At 36.0% G+C, this 24,538-nt stretch overlaps 4 protein-coding genes across 5 annotated transcripts; 2 read left to right on the top strand and 2 right to left on the bottom strand.

The window, feature by feature from the left end:
• The first annotated feature begins 3,256 nt into the window (after positions 1 to 3,256).
• Positions 3,257 to 4,759, top strand: LOC105958867 (C2H2 and C2HC zinc fingers superfamily protein). Its single transcript, XM_012982871.2, has one exon. The coding sequence runs from the start codon at positions 3,423 to 3,425 to the stop codon at positions 4,530 to 4,532; it is 1,110 nt and encodes a 369-aa protein (XP_012838325.1). The 5' UTR covers positions 3,257 to 3,422; the 3' UTR covers positions 4,533 to 4,759.
• A 2,733-nt stretch (positions 4,760 to 7,492) lies between these two features.
• LOC105959100 (histone H2B.3) lies at positions 7,493 to 8,251 on the top strand. Its single transcript, XM_012983130.2, has one exon. It carries the CDS (start codon positions 7,638 to 7,640, stop codon positions 8,106 to 8,108), a length of 471 nt encoding a protein of 156 aa, XP_012838584.1. The 5' UTR covers positions 7,493 to 7,637; the 3' UTR covers positions 8,109 to 8,251.
• Positions 8,252 to 8,830: 579 nt separating this feature from the next.
• LOC105958866 (cyclin-dependent kinases regulatory subunit 1) lies at positions 8,831 to 10,067 on the bottom strand. Its single transcript, XM_012982870.2, has 4 exons — positions 9,946 to 10,067; positions 9,756 to 9,864; positions 9,593 to 9,653; positions 8,831 to 9,211 (listed from the first exon to the last, which is right to left on the bottom strand). The coding sequence occupies exons 2-4, from the start codon at positions 9,806 to 9,808 to the stop codon at positions 9,056 to 9,058; spliced, it is 270 nt and encodes an 89-aa protein (XP_012838324.1). The 5' UTR covers positions 9,809 to 9,864; positions 9,946 to 10,067; the 3' UTR covers positions 8,831 to 9,055.
• Positions 10,068 to 10,802: 735 nt separating this feature from the next.
• Positions 10,803 to 22,812, bottom strand: LOC105959098 (uncharacterized). 2 transcript variants are annotated; one of them, XM_088814464.1, is made up of 21 exons: positions 22,459 to 22,812; positions 21,193 to 21,281; positions 19,715 to 19,761; positions 16,713 to 17,531; positions 16,535 to 16,621; positions 16,246 to 16,447; positions 16,046 to 16,154; positions 15,159 to 15,281; positions 14,994 to 15,075; positions 14,834 to 14,893; positions 14,686 to 14,738; positions 14,326 to 14,492; positions 13,800 to 14,010; positions 13,370 to 13,427; positions 13,208 to 13,264; positions 12,860 to 13,105; positions 11,958 to 12,025; positions 11,812 to 11,868; positions 11,632 to 11,725; positions 11,335 to 11,475; positions 10,803 to 11,113 (listed from the first exon to the last, which is right to left on the bottom strand). In XM_088814464.1, the coding sequence occupies exons 3-21, from the start codon at positions 19,751 to 19,753 to the stop codon at positions 11,030 to 11,032; spliced, it is 2,757 nt and encodes a 918-aa protein (XP_088670590.1). In that variant the 5' UTR covers positions 19,754 to 19,761; positions 21,193 to 21,281; positions 22,459 to 22,812; the 3' UTR covers positions 10,803 to 11,029. The 2 variants fall into 2 exon arrangements, with proteins under 2 accessions (XP_088670590.1, XP_012838583.1); XM_012983129.2 differs by lacking the exon at positions 22,459 to 22,812 and having other exon boundaries at positions 21,193 to 21,435.
• Positions 22,813 to 24,538: the final 1,726 nt, after the last annotated feature.

The following is a 24,538-nucleotide window of genomic DNA, read 5'->3' as shown; positions in this document are numbered from 1 at the left end:
GGAGGTCCTTGAACACTTGACAGGTGGTTGGTACTCAGTTACTTCATCGTATTCATATCCCTAGAAATATTTATATCCCTCTTTTTTCCATTTTAATTAATTCATAAAACATAAGTTCTAATTATACATATACAACTTTTAATTTAAATTAAAAAATGACCCACAATCAAGCTGTACACCCGCACACACATGCACACGTGTTTGTGCGTGTCTATATGCGAACATTACAATGTTGAGAGTCATGTGGACGTGATTATTGACGATAAAAAAATTAATTATTTTTTAATAATCATATTAATTAAGGCTTCACCTAATTACAATCTATTATGGGCTGAAATAATTAAATATTTGATTCAAAACATTTTATACGATTGGGCTTGTAAAAAAAAATCGGGACAAATGCATCAGGCCCATTTACCTTTGAAGCCCTGCATAGCTAAATAAAATACGTATTTAATTTAATTTAGTTTGTTTAAATGTGAAGATGGTAAACACAAAATTCTGGAAAAATATAGAATAATAATTAATTAATTAATTTGAAGCAAATGAAATATAGATGAATAATGTGTAATTGCCATTGGTTGATATTAATCTATTCATCCATTAATTAAATTGTAACAACAATTAATTTCCGTACTCCAAATTTCAAGAAAGGAACTGCTCCCAGAGGGCGAGTAGTTGGCTTTGTTGCGGCGGCGCGTCATGCTGACGTCGATGGTGACGTCCATGATTATGCGGAGAAGAAGCACCATGGTTGGGAGAATGAGCAGGACCATAAGGTGACGGTGCATTCTCCGTCGCCGGCGCCGGTGAAGGCGACGGGGATGCCTTTGGAGATTGAGTATGAGCACGGGGAGATGGTGCTATCTCCGGCGCTGGCGACGGGGACGCCTTTGGGGATGGAGTATGAGCACGGGGAGGTGGTGCATTCTCCGGCGCTGGAGCCGGCGCCGGCGACGCCTTTGGACACTTATCATGAGCTGGTTTGTGGCAGTGGTGGTGGTGGTGGTGGTGGTGGTGGTGGAGGTTGTGGTGGTGATGATGGTGGTGGTGGTGGTGGTGATGGTGGTGGTGGTGGTGGCAGCGGTGGAGGGATGATGCGAGCCCATCGTCTTCAGATGGAGAAATAGCTGTTTGCGCCACCGCCAAATTCTCTTCTTCTGCGGCGGCGGCGGTTGTCTGAATGAGGAGAGGGGTGGTAAGAACCACCAGCACAAAGAACACCGACATAAACCTTGTAAAACCCATGATTTATTTTTTTACTTAATTTAATATAATTTAATTTGAGTGTGTGTATAGAATGAGGAATGGTGCATGTAGTCCAAATATATATATAGATAGATAAATTAAATTGAAAATCTTCAGATATAGTACAAAATCTGTCTGAAAATTTTAGTATGAGCTGCTTGTAATTAATCTCGAATGATTTTGCCATTAAATTACTGAGATGCTTTGCAATTAATCAGAATTTCCGGTGAGTATTTGGCATTGAACAAAATTTGCAAACTAAGAATCTAATAACTAATATTACAAACTTGTTTCAGATCACCACAATCATGACAACATAACTACAAATCCAGGAAGCAGATTTTTCATCGTATTATTGTTAATTATATGTCGACCCTTGTTTAATTGTGTTGATTAGTTAATTAAGATAAATAAATAATGAAACAAAAAATAATAAATAGCAAGAGAAGATTTGAGAAGAGAGTATGAAGTGTTATTGGGAGTGTAACCCTAATTAGTCTTGTAACATTTTTTTTTATATGAGAAGTTGTAATGAAATATTTCCTATTTCAGAACCCCTTGATTCGTGCCAAACTTGATTGTAATTACCGCGTGAAATATCATACTTTCATTTAAAGATTTACGCAGAAGATCCGCAACATCAGCGATCTCTAGCTAGTTCAACTCGCCACCTAGTGCACTTCTCTTGTCCTCCCCTAAAGTATAATGGGGACGAGTGGCGATCGAGTTCTTATGCTCTATGGAGATAGATTGGTATCATTGACCTCTAAAAAGGCGAGCTACCCGACATGCGGGGGCCCCTCGGCTACTTTGTGACTTGTTTGGGCCTAGCGCTCTGAACTATTTCTCAATCAGTTCGTCCAATTTCTCTTCGTGGTCCATAGAGCCTTTAGCCCGATAAATTAGAATAAGGGGTTCGGCCCAATAACGCCGAACCGATCCCCGTGACAAAGAAACGAAATATAATGAGAAGTCTATCTAGTACTCTTGAAAGTATATTATCATATGTGAAGTCAACAAGTAGCTAGTAATATATTATGTGAAGATGGATGACAATAGCTATATCTTGTACTCTTGAAATTTAATTTGAATATTTCAACTCCAGTTCAATTCATGCGTGATGGTGGGTTGACGCCACAAAACCATAGAATAGTGATGGTTTAATACATTTAATTAATTAACCAAACCAAAACCAAGTTGATTGAAAAGAATAAGCATTATAAAATAACACCAAGCTAATTGTAATTAATTAATTAATGGTTGTATACTCTCAATTAAATTATGCTTAAACATAAAAATAATATATATATCCTCGTGAAAAGGTTTGTCTAAACATATGATACCGGTAGCATTTGAGGAAGGTCTTAAGTGGTGATGGCTTTTTGCTCCAAAGTTGACTTCTCCCATTTCAACATTATACATACATTATATCCTACTATACCACCCCCTTCAATTCGTGCACCATCAACAATATATATTATATATTATATATTATATATATCTATCAATTTATTTATTCTCTCCATTTTCTTTTATCTAATCTTTTATTAGTTAGAAAAGAATATTTCATATTTTTCTGTCTTCTACAATTTCAATATAGAACATATTTTATTTCTCCTCTAACTTTAACCCAATGTTAATGGCATGCATATTCAAGTAAAAAGGAATGTATTAATATTTTACATAGCTATTTGTTATGTTTTTTTCAGTAATATATTATTGTCGTGGAATCTTAGAGAAATTTTAATGCGATAAACAACTTTCTGGATCCGCCCACTGATTTAGGGACACGCGCTTTCATAAATTAAACTCGTTCAACCATGAGGGTGCACTGAGTGCTTGGGTACAACTCATCTTCCCTAACCCTCCCTCCTCATTTTCTTTTAGCTTCTTTGTTGCAATGTCAACTAAAAGGCCAAAGAGAGCCAAATTCAACACACACACACACACATATATATATATATATATATATATATATATATATATATATATTGTATTAACTTAATTCCTCCCTATATATTCCCCTCCTATATGCATATGCAGGGGAAAATATTTGATAAAAATTTATAGCACAAAATAAGATTAATCCAAAAGAGTGATAACAAAACCAAGAAGCTTCTTTCTCTTTTTTTTTTTTTTTCTTGTTTTAATTTTCTTAATTATAATTCTCCACCATGAACACGGTGGAAAGTAGTTGTTACCCTAATATGTATGGAGTTGTTTCTGATAATCAAGAAGTAATTTCTTCATCAAACCCCAATTCTTTCCTCTACAATCTCTCCATTCTCAAGGATAAAGTTCACCAGGTCCAATCACTCGCTTCCATTTTCATGTCGCCGGATAATCTCCCGCCGTCCGATTCAACCGCCGCCGTCGCCATACCCACCATGGGTACCCTCATTCAAGAAATCATCGTCACAGCTTCTTCAATGATGTTCTCTTGCCAGCAGATGTCCCTAATCTACGGCGCCGCCGCTGACGGCGGAGATCCGGCGATGGAAAGAGAAGAGCCCTCCGCCGCATTCTTCTCCGATCACTGGTACGTCGAAGGTTACAGTAATATTGGAAGTAGTAACAGTAATTTTGAGGAAGGTAATAATTGCGGGAGGGAGTTGACTCCGAAGAGAGAGAGAAACGAAGGGATGACACGTGGCGTAATATCTCCGGCGAAGGACAACTACGATATCATCGAGCTGGAGGCCGCCGATTTGCTGGCGAAGTACACGCACTACTGCCAGGTGTGCAGCAAAGGGTTCAAGAGGGACGCGAATCTGCGGATGCACATGAGGGCCCACGGCGACGAGTACAAGTCCGCCGCCGCCCTCAGCAACCCACTCAAAAACAGCACTCCGGCGGCCGCCGGAGGAGAACCCCCCTGCGATATCTCAGCGGCGGCGGCGGCGCCGCAGCAGAGGAAGTACTCGTGCCCGCAGGAAGGGTGCCGGTGGAACAAGAAGCACGCGAAGTTCCAGCCGCTGAAGTCGATGATATGCGTGAAGAATCATTACAAGAGGAGCCACTGTCCGAAGATGTACGTGTGCAAGAGGTGCAACCGCAAGAATTTCTCGGTGCTGTCGGATTTGAGGACGCACGAGAAGCACTGCGGCGATCTCAAGTGGCAGTGCTCCTGCGGGACCACCTTCTCCAGAAAGGACAAGCTCATGGGACACGTGGCATTGTTCGTCGGCCACGCGCCGGCTACTGTGAACTCGTTGGTCAAGATGGGCAACGGTGGAGCTGCTTCTAATTCGTCGCAAATGCAACTGGATAATAGCTTCAGGTAGGCTGATTTTTTTTAATTTTAATTTTAATTTTTTTTATTTACTCTGGACCATGCACTGATCATAGGCAACTAATTAGTTAAAATTAGTTTCTATATTTTTGTGATGTGAAATTTTTAAATCAATGTGTGGTTTGATATATACAGTTCATAGGTGTTTTTCAGTTTGAAACTTTGTCCAACATAATGCACACAATATATTGAATTATTTTGATCATATGTTTACCTTTAACATGTGTACAAACTCTGATCGCATTGTAATTTCAAATATTTGATTTACATCATTATATTGTAAAACATTCATTGAATTATCAATGTTATTAGTCTAGACAGTAATTATCTATATAACTTTTTGATATACAAAATTTGATTGCATCTATTTCAAGTCGCATTGAAAAACCGATGAGGATATATATATATATATATATATATATATATATATATATATATATATATATATATATATATTAATTTGATCGGACTTTATTCGGGTTGAGCCATGGTAAGCTCAAACTCGGCCCTGCTCACAGGCAATCGGGCAGAGCTATCGGGCTTCGGGTAGGCCCGGCTCAATTCCCGGTCCAATATACATATATATATATATATATATATATATATATATATATATATATATATCAGTATATTAATCAACTATGATGAAGCATAGTCGATCAAAAGTCTGCTACAAAAAATAACAAATCAAAACTGCAAAAAAATGCAAAATCAATTATATTTTACAAATAAAAAACAAAAATATAAGAACATTATAATTGATTTATACAATTGGAATCAATAAATAACAAAACAAAAAAAAAATTTGGAGTCGATCAATCTTAATCGACTACCAGAGCATATAGTCGATTAAAAATCTGCTACTAAACAAGCAAATCACAACTGCGAAAAACTGCAAAATCAACTATATATTACAAAAACAAAAAAATATACAAACATTATAATTGATTTATACAGTTGGAATCAATAAACGAAAAATCCGAAAAAAGTAAAAAAAAAATGGAGTCAATCAACCTTAATCGACTTCCAGAACATAGTCGATTAACTTAATGGACTATGAATATGTACATAGTCGATTAAGGTTTCAGAGCATGCGTGAAATTCTCTACATGCGCCGTTATCCGCCCAATCCACCAAAAAGCTCTAAATCTGCCTCCCCATCGTCACCACACCGCTGCCACAAATACATTATTCAACCAATCCCTAACAAGAATAAAATAAATAAGTTAAATAATTCGTACCAAAAAACACAAATTAGCAAAAATGATTCAAGTTATTTGTCAAAACCAACATAAAAAAAAAAAAAAAGCAACAAATACCTTCACCAACATCAATTGCAACAGTGATTTTCTCATGCCTCATCCTCATAGCCGTCAACCCACTGCGTCTTCAACGACGAGCGCCAGTCATCATCTTCAACGTCGTTGGTGGAAACCACTGCCGCGAACTACAGATCCATCACCACTCTTCACGCGGCGGCGGGAGGCGGTAACAAACACTCTCCACCACCACCACCACCATCAGTTGACGTCTTGCTTTTCTTCCGAATTTCAGTCTAGAAGAGAAGAGAGAAGAGTGAAGACGAGAAGATAGAAGACGAGAAGACGAGAAAAAAAAAAAGAGAACGGCAAATGAAATGGGTTAGGATTTTGAAGAGATTTAATATTAATAAGGGTGGTTTGGGAATTATTAAAATAATATTTGAGTATGATATTAGCTAAAAGGGTTTCTCTAATTATTTTTGGGAGAGGGTGTTTACTTAACTCATTTTCCTAGATGAGGGGATTCTTGCTAATTATTTCTTCTAAAAAATAGTTTTTGAATAATTTTCCCTTAATTAAAAGGTGTTTCTTATATCTTATCAATTTACTTTCAGGGGTAATTTGGTAAAACTACTCATCCACAAGTTTCTATTGCTATTAATCATGGTTGTCAGAACCGGACTGGACCCGCCGGTCCGACCGGTTCGATCGCAACCCGACATCTTGGCGGTCTAGTTCAACGATGAAAACCGGAGAAATCAAAAACCGGGGTCAGAGAGTAAAAACCGCCGGTTCGATCGAAAAAATCGGAGAACCGAAAACCGGTGGAAGACCCAGATTTTTGTCTGAAATGGTGCTTTTGAAGTGTTGGATGGCCGGATCTGGACTGTAAATGCCGGATCTTGGGGTGAAGGCCGATAAACGTCGACTAAAATCGGATCTACTTACTATGTCGCCGGAAATGAAGAGATGTGTAGAGAAGAAAATTGGGAAAGAAAGAATAAGGGAGAGGAAAAAAAGAGGGCAGATTGCTTTGAAGATTTGCAGAGGAGAGAGAGAGAGTGGGGAAGGGGAAGGGGAAGGATGTGGCATGGAAATCAAGAGAGAGAAAAAAGGACAAGTGAATTTAATTAATAAGAAAGATTGTAAAGTAAAAAATTGTTTGAAATATATAAATAAATAGAGAAAATTGTATTTATAGTGAATAAGTGGAGTCAAATATATAAATAAATAGAAAAAATAATAATTTTAAAGTACTAAAATTTATAAATAATTATAAAATAACAAAAAATAAAAAAACCGGGTTGAACCCGGTTGAACCGGTCCAACCGTGACCCGAATACCTAGCCGGTTATATGTCCGGTCCGGTTCTGAAAACATTGTTATTAATAATGACTCACCTTTAAAAGAAAAAAAAGAAAAAAAATGGAAAAAGAAAAATGTTATAAGGATCGATTTATGAAAATTGGAAATATAGAGACGCGGGAAATTTTCTACTTTTCGATACTTATCACAAAAACACAAAGTTGTGGAGAATTCCTTCCGTTGGATCTCCATCTTATCAACGGACTAAGATGATAATCCAAGTCCACAGTAAAATAGCCAATCAAAACGCAGATATATAGCCACACATCTCACCGTTAGTTCATATATTTAATCAACGGTCCCAATGCAGAATCCGAGTCAAACCAATTCCGCCAATCAAACCATTCCCGCATCCTGTATTTAAACACCTCCACCACAATCAAATATCTTACACCGCACAAATTCTCTCTCTCTCTCTCTCTACAATCAAACAAACCCTCATTCTAAACCAAACCCCAGCAACCAAAAAAATGGCTCCCAGGGCAGCAGAAAAGAAACCCGCCGAGAAGAAGCCAGCGGCGGAGGAGAAGAAAACCACCGCAGCAGAAAAGTCCCCAGCGGCGGCGGCGGAGAAGAAGCCGAAGGCCGGCAAGAAGCTACCCAAGGACGCCGGCAAGGCTGCCGTCGGCGGAGTAGAGAAGAAGAAGAAGAGGACGAAGAAGAGCGTGGAAACGTACAAGATCTACATATTCAAGGTGCTGAAGCAGGTCCACCCAGACATCGGAGTTTCAAGCAAAGCCATGGGTATAATGAACAGCTTCATTAACGACATCTTCGAGAAGCTCGCCGGAGAATCTTCCCGATTGGCCAGGATCAATAAGAAGCCCACCATCACTTCCCGGGAGATTCAGACCGCCGTCCGGTTGGTTCTCCCCGGCGAGCTTGCTAAACATGCCGTTTCTGAGGGTACCAAAGCTGTTACCAAGTTCACTAGTTCTTAGATTTTCTCTGGGTTTTGTTGCTGTTGTAATTAGGACTGTTTGTTTTCCTGGTTTTTTATTTCCTCTGCTGTTTAAATAGGTTTATTAAATCCTGTATTCGTTTGCTTAACGAATTAATTCCACGGATCACTTTTCCTTCTTTACATAGTTTCTCAGATCCAATTTTTTTTTGTTTTTGTTCAATATTTTCTAATTGCATTTTGGTTTCAGTTTTCGATTTGAAGAAAGATAATGCAACACAATTTAAAGCACAACACTAAACACTTGAAATTCTTCCCTAACATTGAAACATTTAAATCCAAATGCAACTTATGTAATTTCGATGATACTCGATGAAATAAAAGGAGCATTGAACTAGAAGAGGTAACTCATATCAATGCTTATTCACTAGTTAGACGATCGACCAGTTTATATCGAATGTCATATATAACAAGAAAATGCTGACACATATTAACAGAGCATGAAGTTTCAGATTATATATGCAATTTGTCTTGTGCAAGACCTACAACACTGTTCTGAAATACGAGAGGTACAAAAAGACGATTCAGTGCACTTGCATGACGAAGCTATTCTTCAACACCACAGCCAAAATAACAGAATCATGAATACGAAACAAGACAATCAAGCAGAATCTTGATCCGAATAATACCACTACCCTTATTTTCAAGTGCCAAAACAATATAAATAGACAAAATCTACGTTATCCATCAAACACGGTCATCTTAGTTAAGAGTGTCTCAATAAAAAAACTAAACTTCAAGTTCTGATGACATCATCAACATCGTTGAAAAAGAAGTTTCAACGTCAAAGTAACATAACTGAGCACTCCCAAATTTACTCAAGAACAGAGTATATAAAAGGTACATACATTTCCAGATGAAACGAGAGTAACCCTTTTTTCAATCTAAAGCTCGAAACAAATTTAGAACCTCATAAATGGAACTTGATCACTTGGCGAGTATGTTTTGCTGAACTTGATTCTCCTGCTGCGGCTGCTGGTAGTTGAGTGGCCGCCTGAAAAGCATAATGTGTGGCTCCGGGCGGTGAATTGCGTAGTGGACCCACCCTCTGCTCTGTTGAACCCCAATTGCACGCCACTCATTCTACCACCAAACGAGACAAATTAAACATAAGTTACGAAACATGATTGTCATTTTCACAAACACTTCATAGGCATGATACTGTAAATACACCTTGATTCATACAGTACGCAAACACGTAATTTATACGGACTAAACCAACATTTTTCCAGAATTATAGTTATCCAAGTCCCGACACCTTACGAACAAGGTAAATAGAACGAGATCGAAAAATCATCATTTCATTGCATGGCATCACAGTTTTTTTTTCTTTTTTTCTTTTTAATTGCAACAGTCAGAGATGAAAACATTGAATAAGGAAACCCTAATTGCAAATCACTTAATAAATATTAACATGATCAAACACAAAATCTGAAAGAGAAAAAAAGCATACAAACAACTTACTTCTGAGAGTAGGCGATTCTTCGGGAGTAACTTAGCAACCTCTGTTGGAAGAACAACATGCCTGAAAATCCAAAAAAAAAAAAAAAAAAAATACAGCTTGCATAAATGAATTAACATCGATAAGAAAATAGGAAAGGAAAAACGACGGTGAAACCTAAATCACCTGTACTCATAGATGTCATCAAAATACTTCTCGGAGTACTGGATCTGACCCATTTTCGCTTTATGCTTCAACAATCAGAAAATTACCGCTTGCTGGTTAGCAATTGAGTCTGCGAAAATAAATTAAACAATTTCCGATCAGAATTAGGGATCAAAAGTGACGAATAATTGAGTGTTGGAGAGAGAGATACCTTGGATATAGAAAGAGAGATCGCGAGAGGGGGGAATGATTGGCCGTGAGGGCAAATAAAAAAAAAATTGACGGAAGGGGGGAAATGATTGCCTTGTTCTTTAAAAGGTCGTTTTTGGAATTAAAATGAAATAGAGGACTTGTTTGAATTTTAAATTTCCAAGATTTCCCGCTTTCATAAATTAGCACGACTTTTCTTGGTTTATCGTTTTCTTTTTTTTATTCATTTTTTTTAATATATTTTTATTTTTTTTAAGAGAGAGAGAGAGAGAGACTGCAGAAAAGTGATCCCTATTGTTGATCATTTTTTAAGCTTTGAGTGAGTTGTGTATGTTGTAATCCCATGTATCATCAATAAAAAGATTCCGGTGTCGAACCACTATAAACAATGCTTTCGTCTACTGTTTTATTAGATTAGGGTTTGCATTGTATTCTTCATTTTCTTGGTTAATTTCATACATAAAATGTAAATCATCAACAGTTTGCTTACTTAATGCGCATGAAAATGCAATTTTTGCTCTTTTTTTTTTCAATATTTATTTAAAGGCATAATCACAAAAGAACATATGCAATGACTTTCGTGGCAAAAAACTGACACTTGTGTCCTTATGTTTATCTACATTTAGTTTATAAGAACATTGATATATTTTGTACATGCTACGCTCGATGAAATACACCGGACGATTTTACACCATTGATCGTTTTAGAATTATGATTAAAAGAAATTCTAACTATTGTATGAGTTCATCATACATTAATTTTAACTCAACCAACTTGGCTTCATCTAGGGCAATATCAAGCACTGGAACATACAATACGAAACCAACATATGAACAGCAAAGGGGAAAAGACGGTAACTGATAGAAGTAACTATAATTCATTTCAAAAATAGGAACACAAAAAATTTCTCCAGACTTGGACAAAATTGATCGAAATATCCTAACAATGCAGACATCCCCCTACGTTAGCAAGGATCAGACCTGCAGCCTGGATTTCTACCTTACCAAAAGTACCTGAAATTTTCACATCTATCATATGAACAAAAAGAAAAAGTATAACCTTTGCTTTAGAGAAGGTTTGGTATTTCAAGACTTGGATATTATCTGTTTATGCAGCACAGATGTTCCTTGAAAGATCATCATCTGATAACTCTTTTTGTATTCATCTAACTGCAAAACAGCAACAACCAGATATATTAGTCAAACACAAGACTCACCCATATATAAACGCAAACACACCTACGTATCTAATATATATATATATATATATATATATATATATATATATATATATATATATATATATATATATATATATATATATATTTATTTTTTCTCGGTTACCCAATGGATAATATATAATACACAGGCCTAAAAGATTTTTAACCAACCTCTTCCTCGCTAAGTTTTTCAAACCCGAATTTGTTTTTCCACAAAGATTCTGCTTCATCGGCAGCAGGAAGTACTAAGTCTTTCACATTAAGGGATGCTAAAATGTCCTCAATACAGAAGAAGAGTGACTGGAAGTACCCCTGCAAAAGGAATACGGATTCGTAAAATATACAAGGCAGCGAGTGGAAGGAAAAAAAAGAGAGAATATTGTATCTAAATCTTCTTATAATGAATAAAGCAAAAGGGAGTTCCCACAAGACTAGTGCTCTTATTAGGGTTCAACTAATTAAGCCTACCTTCCCCTGACTATCAGTCCTTGTTGCGACTAGCGGCAGCTCCGCAACTTCCTCCCCAAAAACCCGAAACATTCCGGCAGATACTACCACGGAGCTGTAGAAATAATTGACTTTCTTTTAGGTCAAACTAAAAAATGAATAGATAAAATAAATGAATAGAAAAATCACAGTATTTCTTACTCGACAATCAGTATGGCACAATACATGCCACAAAAATCCTGGTCTTTGAAGTGCCGCCTGCAGATATCAGCAATAGTTGACAGTCCGTACAATAACATACAAGAGGTGTAAACAAGGCTTTCGATGAAGTACAGTAGACTTGTTACCCGTAAACCATGTGTGGAATAAGGTCAAGACGGCTGGTGCTAGCATCGGCAATAGGATCAAATCGGTCCTGAAGAAATTTGGTACATAGAAATCAACTGTCATAAAATTTTCTTAAGCTCAAACAGTACCATCAGTAGAAAAGCATGATTACCCAAATAAACTAGAAAGCATTTGCCGGGCGTTAAATTTTATTTGCAGTACACAGTTATAAAATCAATCTATTAGCACTTATTTGCTCAGGCTGCCACCTTCAGCAATCAGCATCAAATAGAAACTGTTAGAAAGATATAATACCAGTCCTACATTAATCATGCTCACAGTGATGCGGAGTGTAATTAAAAGTAATAAATGATGAAGGATGATTCTTTTTCTTGTTCATCTAATCATCACAGATATCAAGCTTATCAAAGTTCAGGTCAAAGTTGCACAATAATTCAAATAAGATAGTGAATTCGAATATGATAGTCGAAGATGTCACAGAATTATGAAAAGATGGGGATTATAAAGTGAAGAATGGCTATAGAAACTAGTGCAAAATTACCAAGATGCCTTTTCTGACATTTAATTCCAATATGATCATTTGTGGAGGACTAAATAACTCAGCAATTGACACTGCATGCATATTTTGTTTCATACTTGATTCCAAGGATCATTTCCAGGGTTCTACTATTGCCACTTTAGAACACTACAATGTTGCAAATCTATGAAGGAAGGATATGATTACTACATATGTCATCACTAAGTTGGCTCATGAAACAAATACCCTAATACTTGAAAATGAAGATTTCAGAATAACGACAAATCATAACTCATATAATGAGGCAAATTCATAATAAGCAATTTATAAAAGGACGAAAAAATACTAAATGACTCGATGAAACAGTAGCCAACAGGTACTCACGTGAAAAATACTGACAGCGCCAGAAAGCCACACCCTGGTATCTTCTGAGGCATTTTTCCCGCTGAGCAGTCTCCATCTTATATCAATCTCAGGATTTTGCTCCGAACCTTGTCCATCACGTTTGTTTTTCAGAATTGTGGAAATAGCTTCTGGAAGCCTAAGCTCACCATCGCCAATCAACTTCTGAAGGGCAGAGTTAATACTGCTGCACTGTTTATTACAGAACCATTCCTCTTCAGGTAATGCCTGCAGTTCGTACAGTTCAATCATTTACAAGAGTAGGCTAAGTGCATCTATGGATTCTGGAAACTAAGAGTAGTCATGAACATAATATACTGGTTTACAAACCTGTAAATCGTCAATATTTTTCTCCTTTAGACAGCCGACATGGTATTCTTTCTCACACTACAAAAAACCAAACACGATTTATCATGTTGAAAAATCAGAAACAGCAAGCATTTCAACCTGATTCCGGAAACAGTTTCAGCAAGAGCATAAGAAACGCATTACCTGATCACATATAATAACTGTGCGCCCATTAAACTCTGACTTGCTGAAATCGTGACCTCTGCATAGACCAAATCTCAACATAGTTACAGAGGATATATAAAAAGAAAAAGGCAAAGAAGTGGGAAAAAAACATAGAGGTGTTCGGGGGAGAAGACTAGAAGACAGAATAAGAGCCTTAGTGAAGCAACATAGAGAAGTATATACTAATTAACATGGTCGAGTGTCAAATATTCAAGAATATCCACAGACTAGAATTAAGTAATCAAGCTTAAACATATTTTTCTGCTTTACAATTACAAGATTCTAGGAAATAATCCTTAACTTTCATTGTGACAGCAATCAAACGTTGTAATTAAATGCCAAATATTATCGAAGTACGTACCAAATGTTAACTAGTTCGGGATACATGAAAAAGAAATAGATAGAGAACCTGCATATGGCACATCCACCTATGTCAGCTTCAAAAGTCTCAACAATTCGAATACATCGTTGGGTTATTTCTGCCAGTGGATCAACACCAGGAACTCTTCCAGCAGCAATTGCATTTGCACTGTACTCCGCAAACTTTTCCTTTTCGAACATGTTCTGGCAATATTTGCAGTACCATGTTCCTTGCGGGAGTCTTGGGAGACCGACACATTCTGCAAAACATATGAAAGAAAGCAGAGTACGCTATGTAAGAACTGGGGAAGGGTTGAAATTCTAACAACAAAGCTAACCAAAACAGGACCTGGGAAGATTGTTAGTTAAAGATTAATATGTTACAAACCTTACCAATAAAATAGAAAAAGAATAGACCTAAAAACCAGGTGGAAATGATATAATAGATTGGAAAATAACTGAAGGATATTCTATAGGCTATACACTTTTAATCAACTGCAACTTTTGTATGATTGTAAAATCATATAAAACACCAAATAACCCATAATAAATTCTACAGCATAACAATATTCTACCATTGTGAAAAGCTCGTGGACAATTTTCACAGCATAACAAATCTCCACCATCCTCGCATATAGAACAGAGGTCATCGCTTTCTGCTGTAGATGATTTACGGGTTTTAGATAGTTCAAGGGATAGCTCATGCAGAGACACTCCATTGGAAGTGTATATACTCATGTACCTACAAGCCAAGCAGAGCTAAGGTAAACCAAATGGAACAGAGCCTCCACTCTTGTACATAGGAACATTATGTTATATTGCCCCAGTTATATATTATGTAAATGTGGTGGAAAAAGTAAAAGCACTCAGGTGCAACGCAAAAGACTGTAACCCAATAAAAGATCATGAAATCAGAGACTCGAAGGAACACATACGGCTTTCGACGGGAAGCGAAACCAGCATGATTCTCAAACTGTGAGGGACTCACCTGTTCATACATAAGGTTGCCAACGTCACATATTAATAACTTCAAGGTATATCAAAAAGTGGTTTTATAATTACACAACAAATAAAAAGAGATACCACTTCGTTGCAGTGGATGCAGAAGATACCACCATCTTTCTTATAACCAGAAAGCTTTTTCTGCTCCATAGAAAGAACGTAAGAAAACATCAACAATCATTTCACATATTGATATGATTTCAAGAAACCTTGAATTACTTTCAGTGTCCATAGAATTCACCTTTCCATGCATAACATATGACAAAGCCGTGCCATCAGGAAGCACATCTTCTGCCAAGACCGATTTATGCATTCTTAAATCCCTGCAAAGAAGCAACAAGAATCAGCACAAAAACATGATGCATTTGAAGATGGCTCTTCACTGTGCAAAGTAGAAAGTACTCACTTCCTTGTGAGCCTCCCTTGACGTTTCATTCGAGGTTGACTATTTGTAGAAATTTGAACACTTTCTTGTACTTCAGGCTGACAAATAGATGTATCCGGAGGGGATGAATCAACCAATGGAGACCTAAAATGCTCGCCATGAACCTCTCAGTTAAATCCACAGTACAAGTAGATAGATTGACAGACTAAATACGAAATGCTAGCGACAGTGGAGTTCTACAGCTATACACAAGGTGGACGAACTTCCATATATATTTAACAACAATTTCTTTAAGTGGCATATTTCCCTTGAACTAATGTGTGCTCTTCCCATAGTGAAAGATTCTATATGTCTACCTATTTGTCCATGTAATAAGCAGGTAATAACCAACAACACTGGTCCATGATATGAAGCCAAGAAACTGGAGTTGAGATGTTTGAGTTTATTTCCTCAATTATTGCTTTATTTTCAGCCTTCAGACACAAAACCGGCAAGTATTTGGTTATGCAAATGTTATCTATAAGGCACACCCGTGCTCTTGTTTGCATATTAATACATGAGCATATGAATGTTATGTTTGAACTCATTTTTCAACTCAACCGTTCTCAATAAAATAAATATATCGGTTGAATAACTTATGAATAAATCCTCCCCGCGTTTCTTTCTCTCTCCATTATCTCTTAACATGCTCATCTACTTTAAATTTAGAGTTTAATAACCACTTTCAATAGAGGGGAACAAGAAAAAGGAGTTTTCCATAATTCTCAACTATCTAACATGAGATCCTTGAGTCTGTTTTTTCATGATAAGGTTAGAGTGAAAAGATGGGTAGTGCTAGCAATTCATAAGAAGATGCGCTAAATCTAATATAGTTTTACTGATTTAGTCCTCACAACTAGCTAGATTACCTATGTGTGGTATCACTAATCTGAGGATGGCTGGGATCAGACTCCTCTGGTTGGAAACATGAATTGCAGAGAAGCATTGATCTGCCAGCACCGGCTTCAGGAATCAATCCTAAAAGAATATAACCAAAAACAAAATAAATAAAAAATAAAGGGAATGACATAATGTCATACATATGTAAAGAAATAAGCATGACAATCACCTTTGCAACTGATACAAAAAGCAGTAATATAAACAGAACGACCAATAGCATTCTGGATAACAAACTCCAGTGAGTTCGATAGATCGACTTTGCATGCGTTCAGAACATCTCTGAGACTCTTCCCATTATCCAAATAGATATATTCTGGAGGGCGTTTGTTTCCACTATGTGCATGCAATTCAAATTGATTAGGAGTGACGACCTATATCAAATAAAATAAAAAAGTCAACAGTAAGTAGAACGGTATCATCCAAACTAATTGGTAATAAGTAGTGATACGAGCATTTACCTTACTTCCATTGCATTCGTCACATGAACACAATATTCCAGTTCCCTGAATAGTTCCTTGAAGTTCAGATTCTGGTCGCCTCCTCCCCTGAAAAGTCAATGTTAAGAGGAAAGAGGAAAACCAGTCACATATATATAAAAAATGACACACAAAGCAAACCAATTGCCAAATAAATTACCTTCGATCCCTGAACATACTGAACATGGAGGCCTTCCAACAGCCCAGTCTCCAGAAGATCTTTTAATTTCCTGGGAACTCTTTTCAGTTCCACCTTCTTGGACATTTTCAGCTCTAACTTTGAAGGACTAGTGGTCAAAGTCAATGAACTGTCATTCTCTACCACTCCTGCACCTGATCCTAACTCCATCTCCTCATCCTGCAGCTTCAAAGCCGAGCGAGTAATTCTCCTCAATGGCTTATCTGTCAAACTGCTTGTAGCCTCTCCAGTTATTTCACATCCTAAGTAAGAAGCTCCTCCAAGTGTTCTATCATCTTCATGAATAAAATCTCTATCACTACATTCAACCTGAGGAAATGGTGATTGCATAACCAAAGGCTGCAAGGTGCATTCCCTAAAATCAGACCCCACTTCCTCTTCCTCTTTCTCTTCCTCGATCCTATCAACAGCAGCAACCAACTCAGGCTCTAAACTTCGACATTCATCCCTCACATTAGTGCCTACACCTATCACATCCACCTTTGCCCCTTCCTCTCCATCTGAAATATCAATTAGCTCCAATTTCCTCATAGCCTCCCTTCCCAATGTTTCTTCTGCATCCTTTTTTATTTTCATTGAATCAGACCTTTTCGCTTTCTTACTAATCGTAACATCACCATGCACGCCTTTGCTGGAACAACCAGAACTCTGGGACCTGGTCACTCTCCTTCTGCTTGCTGAAAGCCCACCCAGCTGTGATTGTGCCTTCATCATTAAAGCAAACTCCCTTTTCATCCCTGCTCGAATGGAAGACACCACAATTTCACCTGAATCCATGTCCTTCAAGATTGTAACAGAAGAACAGCAGATGGTAACATCAGTCAGAGGGAAAAGAAAGCATAAATATCAGACACTAGGAACAATAAAAGATTCTCTTGATTTCAAATTTCCGGAGTTAGACAAAACTAAAATGGATTAAATACTCAGGAACAATCTGCTCATACTGGAAGAAAACAAAAATAACATGAGTCAAAGAATGGAATCAGAGAGGAAAGAAACAAGGAGTTTCTTATGCAGAATATGAACACAGTCATAGTTGAGGGCTGTTTGCCTGTTGTGTCATGTTGAAATAACTCTCTCACTAAAACTCGTGGAATTCAGATTTTGAAATTCCAACTGAACCCAACTATGTTCATGCTCCTACAATTTTAAAACAGCAATATCTGTTGCGGACATGAGAATTGCCTTTACCACATTTTTTGCAGCATAAATTCAAGCCAACTTCATAACAAACACGTAGCTTCCACTATTTTCAACCAACCATTGTTCAAATTTACCACGAAACTACCCTTCTAAACCCAATTTTCTATTCCATTAGGATCAAATATTTCAGTACCACGAATCCTTAGGGCACAATAGTCAAGAAAGAGACCTCGAGGAGAGAGGTAAGCAAGATGAATGTTGGGATTTTTTTCCCTTTTTATTTCAGGTCGTAACAAAACTTTACTTTTTTCGACCCTTCCCTATTCAAATTACTCACTTCCTCGACATATGAAGCAATTATTTCAAGAAACGTTTGGAGAACTAATTTTCAGTTATAACAGTACTCTGTTGTTGCCAAGTTTTACTGATAACCAGAAAAGCTTGCAAATAATATAGTTTCCTGTACTTTGAGTTTCAACAAGTGAAAAATCAGCTAGAGTTCATATCCTAAGAAACAGGGAGAGCATGATGATTAAAGATAAACCGCATATTTTCTTTTGTAATTTGGCTTCATAAAATTGCCTACAACCGAACGCAAAGAGATTGGAACCCTTGATCTAGTACTACCCTTTCCACCCCAATAACACTCAGGCAATGTCTTTGCAGTTAAACATAAAGATCAACCGCAGTTAATAACTTAGATTCATTGGACCCATTTATAGAAGATCTTCAGTGAAACGCCCACGATATTGTTTTGCTAAGGTTTATTGACCGTCTAGTTCAAGGGGTAAAAAAGTTTTAAAGGCATTTTGGCTGCTCCGTTGTTTTGTTTTTTATGATCTACCAGTGTATAGCAATTGATTATATGCCTATCCTCATGGTTTCTCACTCTGCACAAAACATCTACTGTATGACTCATATCTCTAATCTCACACATCTCTCAACATAATCTCATACAACTGTATCACTCATATTTATGTTATATTGTGCTTTACAAGGTAACAACATATATTTACGGAAGAAGTTTAGCAGAAAGTGCACATGGCCCTAGGCAACATTTCGTGTTTTTACCAGCTACCGGGTTGGATTGGTCAACAAGTTGGCATTTGGACTCAGAAATTTCTGAAGTGCAGCATTGTTTCTATGTTAACGATGTATACACAATATTCACTTATCACCAATCCTGCGACCTGCTGTTTCACTCATGCATTATGTATTATTAAGAATATAATAACTTTACTTCATGTTCATCAACAGGAGCAAATTTTATTCGCCCAATTCAATTTTGTAGTACTAGATATACAACCTTGGAATTTCTTTCTGTTGGCTTACACACACACACACGCACACACACTTATACATGTACATATAAACAAAAATCATGTCAGAACTACTATTATACATAAAATAATCCCACCCCTGCAAATATCTTCATTCAATAGAGTTTCCACAAGCATGACACTTAAATGTGCATGTGACGTACAGGTAGAAACACACTCAAGCCTGCGGAAACTATACTGAAAATATAGACCAAAATGTCTTAATACTTAGTATGAAGTGGCAATATCCATGCATATATCATATGTGTGATCATCAGGATATGCAGGGTGCAAATACAACAAGTAATAAATCCTATTACCTGACCATTGAAGAAAGAACAGTTTAATTAGCCATAGATTTATCTATCTACCTAATATTCTACTCTTCGGGAAGAAAGATGAAAAGGGTAAAGAAAATCAATAATAAAGTTATCTCTGGTGTTATCAACCAAAATGACAAAGCCCAAAATGAAGGAGTTAGTTTTTGAATATCATGCTTACTTCGGAATTGTAATTTCCCTGGCTATTGACTTTATCCATGAATATTCCTGCAACAAAGAATGACATCCAAAAAAATTAAATGAATAATTGGTTTCAAAGATTTGCAAACTTTCACGATATTTTGCTTTATGATGTAGAAAACACATTATAATGTCTAGAACCATGCAATTACATAAGATAACAAATATGAACTTAATCATGTTAGATGTGTAACTAGAAACTACTAGCTTTTCTTGCAAGGTCCTCTTCTCATCATATAACAATTGTTGTGTGCTTTTGGATCCAACTATATAAGTTTTCATCTTAATGATGGAACTTCCACATAATTATAATCATTGTTTTCAGATACTACAGAACTAAAAATAAGCATGAATCCCTGGAATAGAAGCACACTTTGAACATAGGTCACATGAGTGTTAGTGTTTTTATTGTAACATCTTTCTTACTGTTATAGTGGTGTGTGCCAACTCCTACGCGAAGAACTTTTTTATCTATAATCTAAAATTACCAGCTTTTATTTCTGGGTAACTAAACATAAAGGTCCAACCATTTGCTACATATTTCTTTATCTCTCAATCTGTTATTTTTCACTCTATTATTTATATTTACACAAAGTAATCTCTTAACATTCTTAGCGCAAAATCTTAGGTTGGATATTATGTAAAAGTACTCTTTCATACTTAAGGAACCACGCACGCTTGAATGTCATCCTCACAACTATGTTGACTGTCAATAGTGTTATTTTTCCCTACGCCGCCGCAGCCTCCGGGTAAAGGCCCTTGAATTTGGGACCAAGGATTTAAGACAAAGCCCTAAATTTAAACACATCTATTGTTACTAAGCAAATCTGAGTCACGTGGCCTGTATTATCACGACAAGGTTCACTGACCATAATATTCATTCAATTATTCGTCACAAATCGCCTGTTGAATATGAAATTAATTCATAGCAGATGAAACGCTCGAATCTTTTACACTGATAAGTGATACCTCATAAAATGTTTGGCTGGCATATAGGATATTTTTAAAGCTACAGGAAGGGCTTGGATGGTAAAATAGCAACAAAATTTCCAATGGTAAATAACAAACTCTCAGAAGCAAGACTACAGAAGAGCAAGGAAAGCCATTTCATAAAACACAACTAACACAAGGAGAGAAAAAGCCTGCTAACAGTCTAGTTGGATTGCATATTTTATCACTGAAACCGGAAAACCCATGAATCCACTAAGCTAGATGAGACAGTAACATAGATACAATCAGCAAAACATACAACTTAGGGTGTTTCAAATATGAAAAATTAAACCTAAAATTCATCCCGCGCTGCATGTTTTTCGCAAAAAAAATCGATTGTGTCGATATTGCTCCATCAGATATTATCAGCATTCGACACGAAAATATTGCTGAAATCAGAGGTAAGAAAAAAACCCAAACCATGGGATGAAATCACAAAACCTAAAGGGGAGAAGATTTTCCGAATACCTTACAATCCGCGAGCGCCGGCGAGAAAGAGAACCGCGGCGGATTGATTTCTGCTGAAGCAAAATGTGTAGGGAAGAAGACGAATCGTTCTGCGTTTTGGGGGAAAACAGCCCAACATATTGTAGGTATAGCAAAAGTCACGTTTCAGATAAAATAACTTCTACATCTTTAAATTCCCGCTATATATACAAACATAATATGCTTACGTTTTCGAATATTCAATTTTTCACTCATATTATATATATAAAAAAATTAAAAAAATAATAATAAAATTATAATAACATAAGATTCGGCCACGAACACTGTGATTGGGCCAAGTCAGGATTTTTATTTACTCTGGAAAAATAAAATACTGAAGCCCTAATACTATTTTTGGGGAAAGCCGGATTAAAGTAATATAATTCAAATAATTTAATATTATTTAGTTTTTGCCTTTTTGGCATAAGTTTATTTTTTATATATTATAACATTTTAGCCAAATTAATCACTAATTATAAGTTAATTAACTCAAAAGACTTCTATTCTACAAAAGATACCAAACAATCCAAAAGAAAATTCAAAATTCAAAATTGAAACTATATATTTAAATATTTAACAAAATCCATAAAAGAATATATACATTGCAAACTTATTGTTGTTCAGGAATTGTTGACCTTGACCTTGACCTTTTAAAGTGAAGTCAATAATGGATTTTCTTTCAAAAAATAATAATAATTGATTTTATTACTCTTAAAAAAAATCATTACCTTTACCACAAAATATATATAATAAAGAAACTCATAGAATTCAGTTACACCAACTTCTTTGACTCTATACTCTATTTTTTATTTTATTTTTAATGTAGCCTTAAACATACGCACCTAAAGTTCATCGATCTTAACGATTATCGAATTACGCAAACTTTTTTCGATTTGCTTTACGGAAGGAACATTAATTCTAACAAATTCACCATTCATACCCGAACGATATATGGAAATAAAAGTTGAAAATGTATGATAAATGGAATCGTATCACTCATCGGTTACTGAGTCGTAACGTTAATTTTTTTTACAAGGTTCTCCGATTTGCTTTTTGAAAAGGAATATTTAATTGTAATAGATCCATCGTTGTTTATTATCGATGTTGATTTACCGTGATTTTTAGACTTATATGGAGTAAAAATCATTGAATTAAACACAAAAACTAGCCGATGTCAAAATGCAATTACAAGAAATTAAATGAATGAAAAAGAAAAACATAAGATTTGTGTGGGGCAAAAGAACTTACCTTGAAGAATTGATAGTCTAATCGATTGCAATTCACACTTGTAAAATGTAGCAAAAATTGACTCTTTATGCAAATGGATCTCCTTTGTGGGTGAAGTTGTAAAATGCTCTAGGGCTTTTATAGAGTATTACAGGTTGGTGCAGACGGTGAAAGTTGTCGTTGGCTAATTAATACAGGTAAGCAAAATAAATCGAGCGAAAAAGCGAAAATCGAGTTGTTTTAATTTGAACCGTGTAGTGTGTCGAACCGTGTCTACGGTTTTTCATTTTTGAAAAATCGAGAAAGATCGGTTCATTATTTATGGTGCAGATAGCATCGTTGAAAACTCCGAATTTCCCTAATTCAGTTCATTACATTTTTCTCATCAACATTCTCACAATACATATAATAATTATAATTAAATAATAATAATAATAATAATAATAATAATAATAATAATAATAATAATAATAATAATAATAATAATAATAATAATAATAATAATAATAATAATAATAATAATAATAATAATAATAATAATAATAAGGATAAATTACAACTATCGGTGATGTATGATTAAACTATGAAAAAAAAATCCTCATATTTGATAATTACATCTATTATCAACTATGAATTTTCTTATATCTCCACACACTGAATTTGTTTTTTCATGCGCACTGAAATAACAACACAATAGAGAAAACCCCAAATGAATAACAAACAATATTAATAGATCATATATACTATTATAAGAAAATTGATCCAACGAAAACAATTCTTGCTTAACAATAATTATGAATTATGAATGATGAAAATAATGCCAAAGGATTATTGAAGTTGCCCTGTGGGAGGAGACGACGAAATCGAAATTCTTTGATCAATAAAGTTTAGCCAACCCATGAAGTGTCGACAGCCAGCACCACCACGTACGACTGCCGCCAGAACACGGCGGCCCCATGGCGGAGGGGGCGGCCGTGATGCTAATAAGTAGATCAATCAAAGGTGGCTAATATATATAGATATAAGTTTGTGAAGAGGTCATGATATTGGAATATTAAGAAAATTAATAGTGACAGTAGAATATGCTTCCTTTTTCTCCCATGGTTTTGCAAAGTGTATGGTATAATTATATTCCAAGGTATATGCGGCGACCACCTCCATTGCTCCATGTTTAATTTAATCGACACACTTTTTAAAGCAAATTACAGCTATTCCTGAGTTATGGTCAAATTACGAAAATCCCCTTTTCTTTTGGGTAATTACAGCCACCTCCTCAACTATGTATTATCTTACGAAAAAACTCTTCAAGGGTTAAATTTAGGGATGATCCCTAAATCGGTAAAACTGAACCGAAATTACGATACGCCAACATTTCATATCGTTTACCGAACTGAATATATGATTTAATTCGGTAAATAACCGATTACATAAAATTTATGTAAAATTATTTAAAAGGAGGGGATAGCTGCAATTACTCAAACATTATGGGTGGCCGTAATTTGCCCCATATATTCCATTTTTTAATTGATATGAATTTTAACCGACCGCGTGTAATTTCTTCGATCAACATCCGAAAACGTCCGTTAAATTGACGGGCCTTGTATGGGCTTTACTAGTTGTAAGCCCAAACAGATTACAATTTCATTTAGACATGATGTAATCAATCGTATTTGATCTGGATAGAAGATGGCCCATGAAGCAAAGCCCGCTTACTGGGAGATCTAGCCCGCTAAGGCCCATCAAAAGATACGGGCCCAGAAAAGTCAGCCCTTGCAAAAGACCTCTCCTCGTCACAATGTCTGAACGAAGAAAGCGTGTGACCTGCACGTTCTCGTCGGCGCATTAGATGTGTTGACACCAACAATTAATGCTTGAATGACCGATCGACGGCCCAAAAAATTTATAGCTTTCAATTAGTTTAGTGTGTAATTTTTTTGTTTTTGCAGTTTTTGTGTGTTCAAAAAGATTCACCTAAAAAAAATATACCATTAAAAACATGAAATTAGCTAATTAACAGTTAAAGATTCAATTTAGGGTGCAGTTTGAATGAATTATTGTGTTTTGAGTTTTTTAGGAATGTAAAGTGGAATTAAGCTAATAA

The sequence above is a fragment of the Erythranthe guttata genome, chromosome 14, assembly GCF_056151865.1.
Source record: "Erythranthe guttata isolate IM_541 chromosome 14, IM_541, whole genome shotgun sequence".
Lineage (NCBI taxonomy): Eukaryota > Viridiplantae > Streptophyta > Magnoliopsida > Lamiales > Phrymaceae > Erythranthe > Erythranthe guttata.
This window is presented reverse-complemented; position numbering and strand designations above follow the sequence as displayed.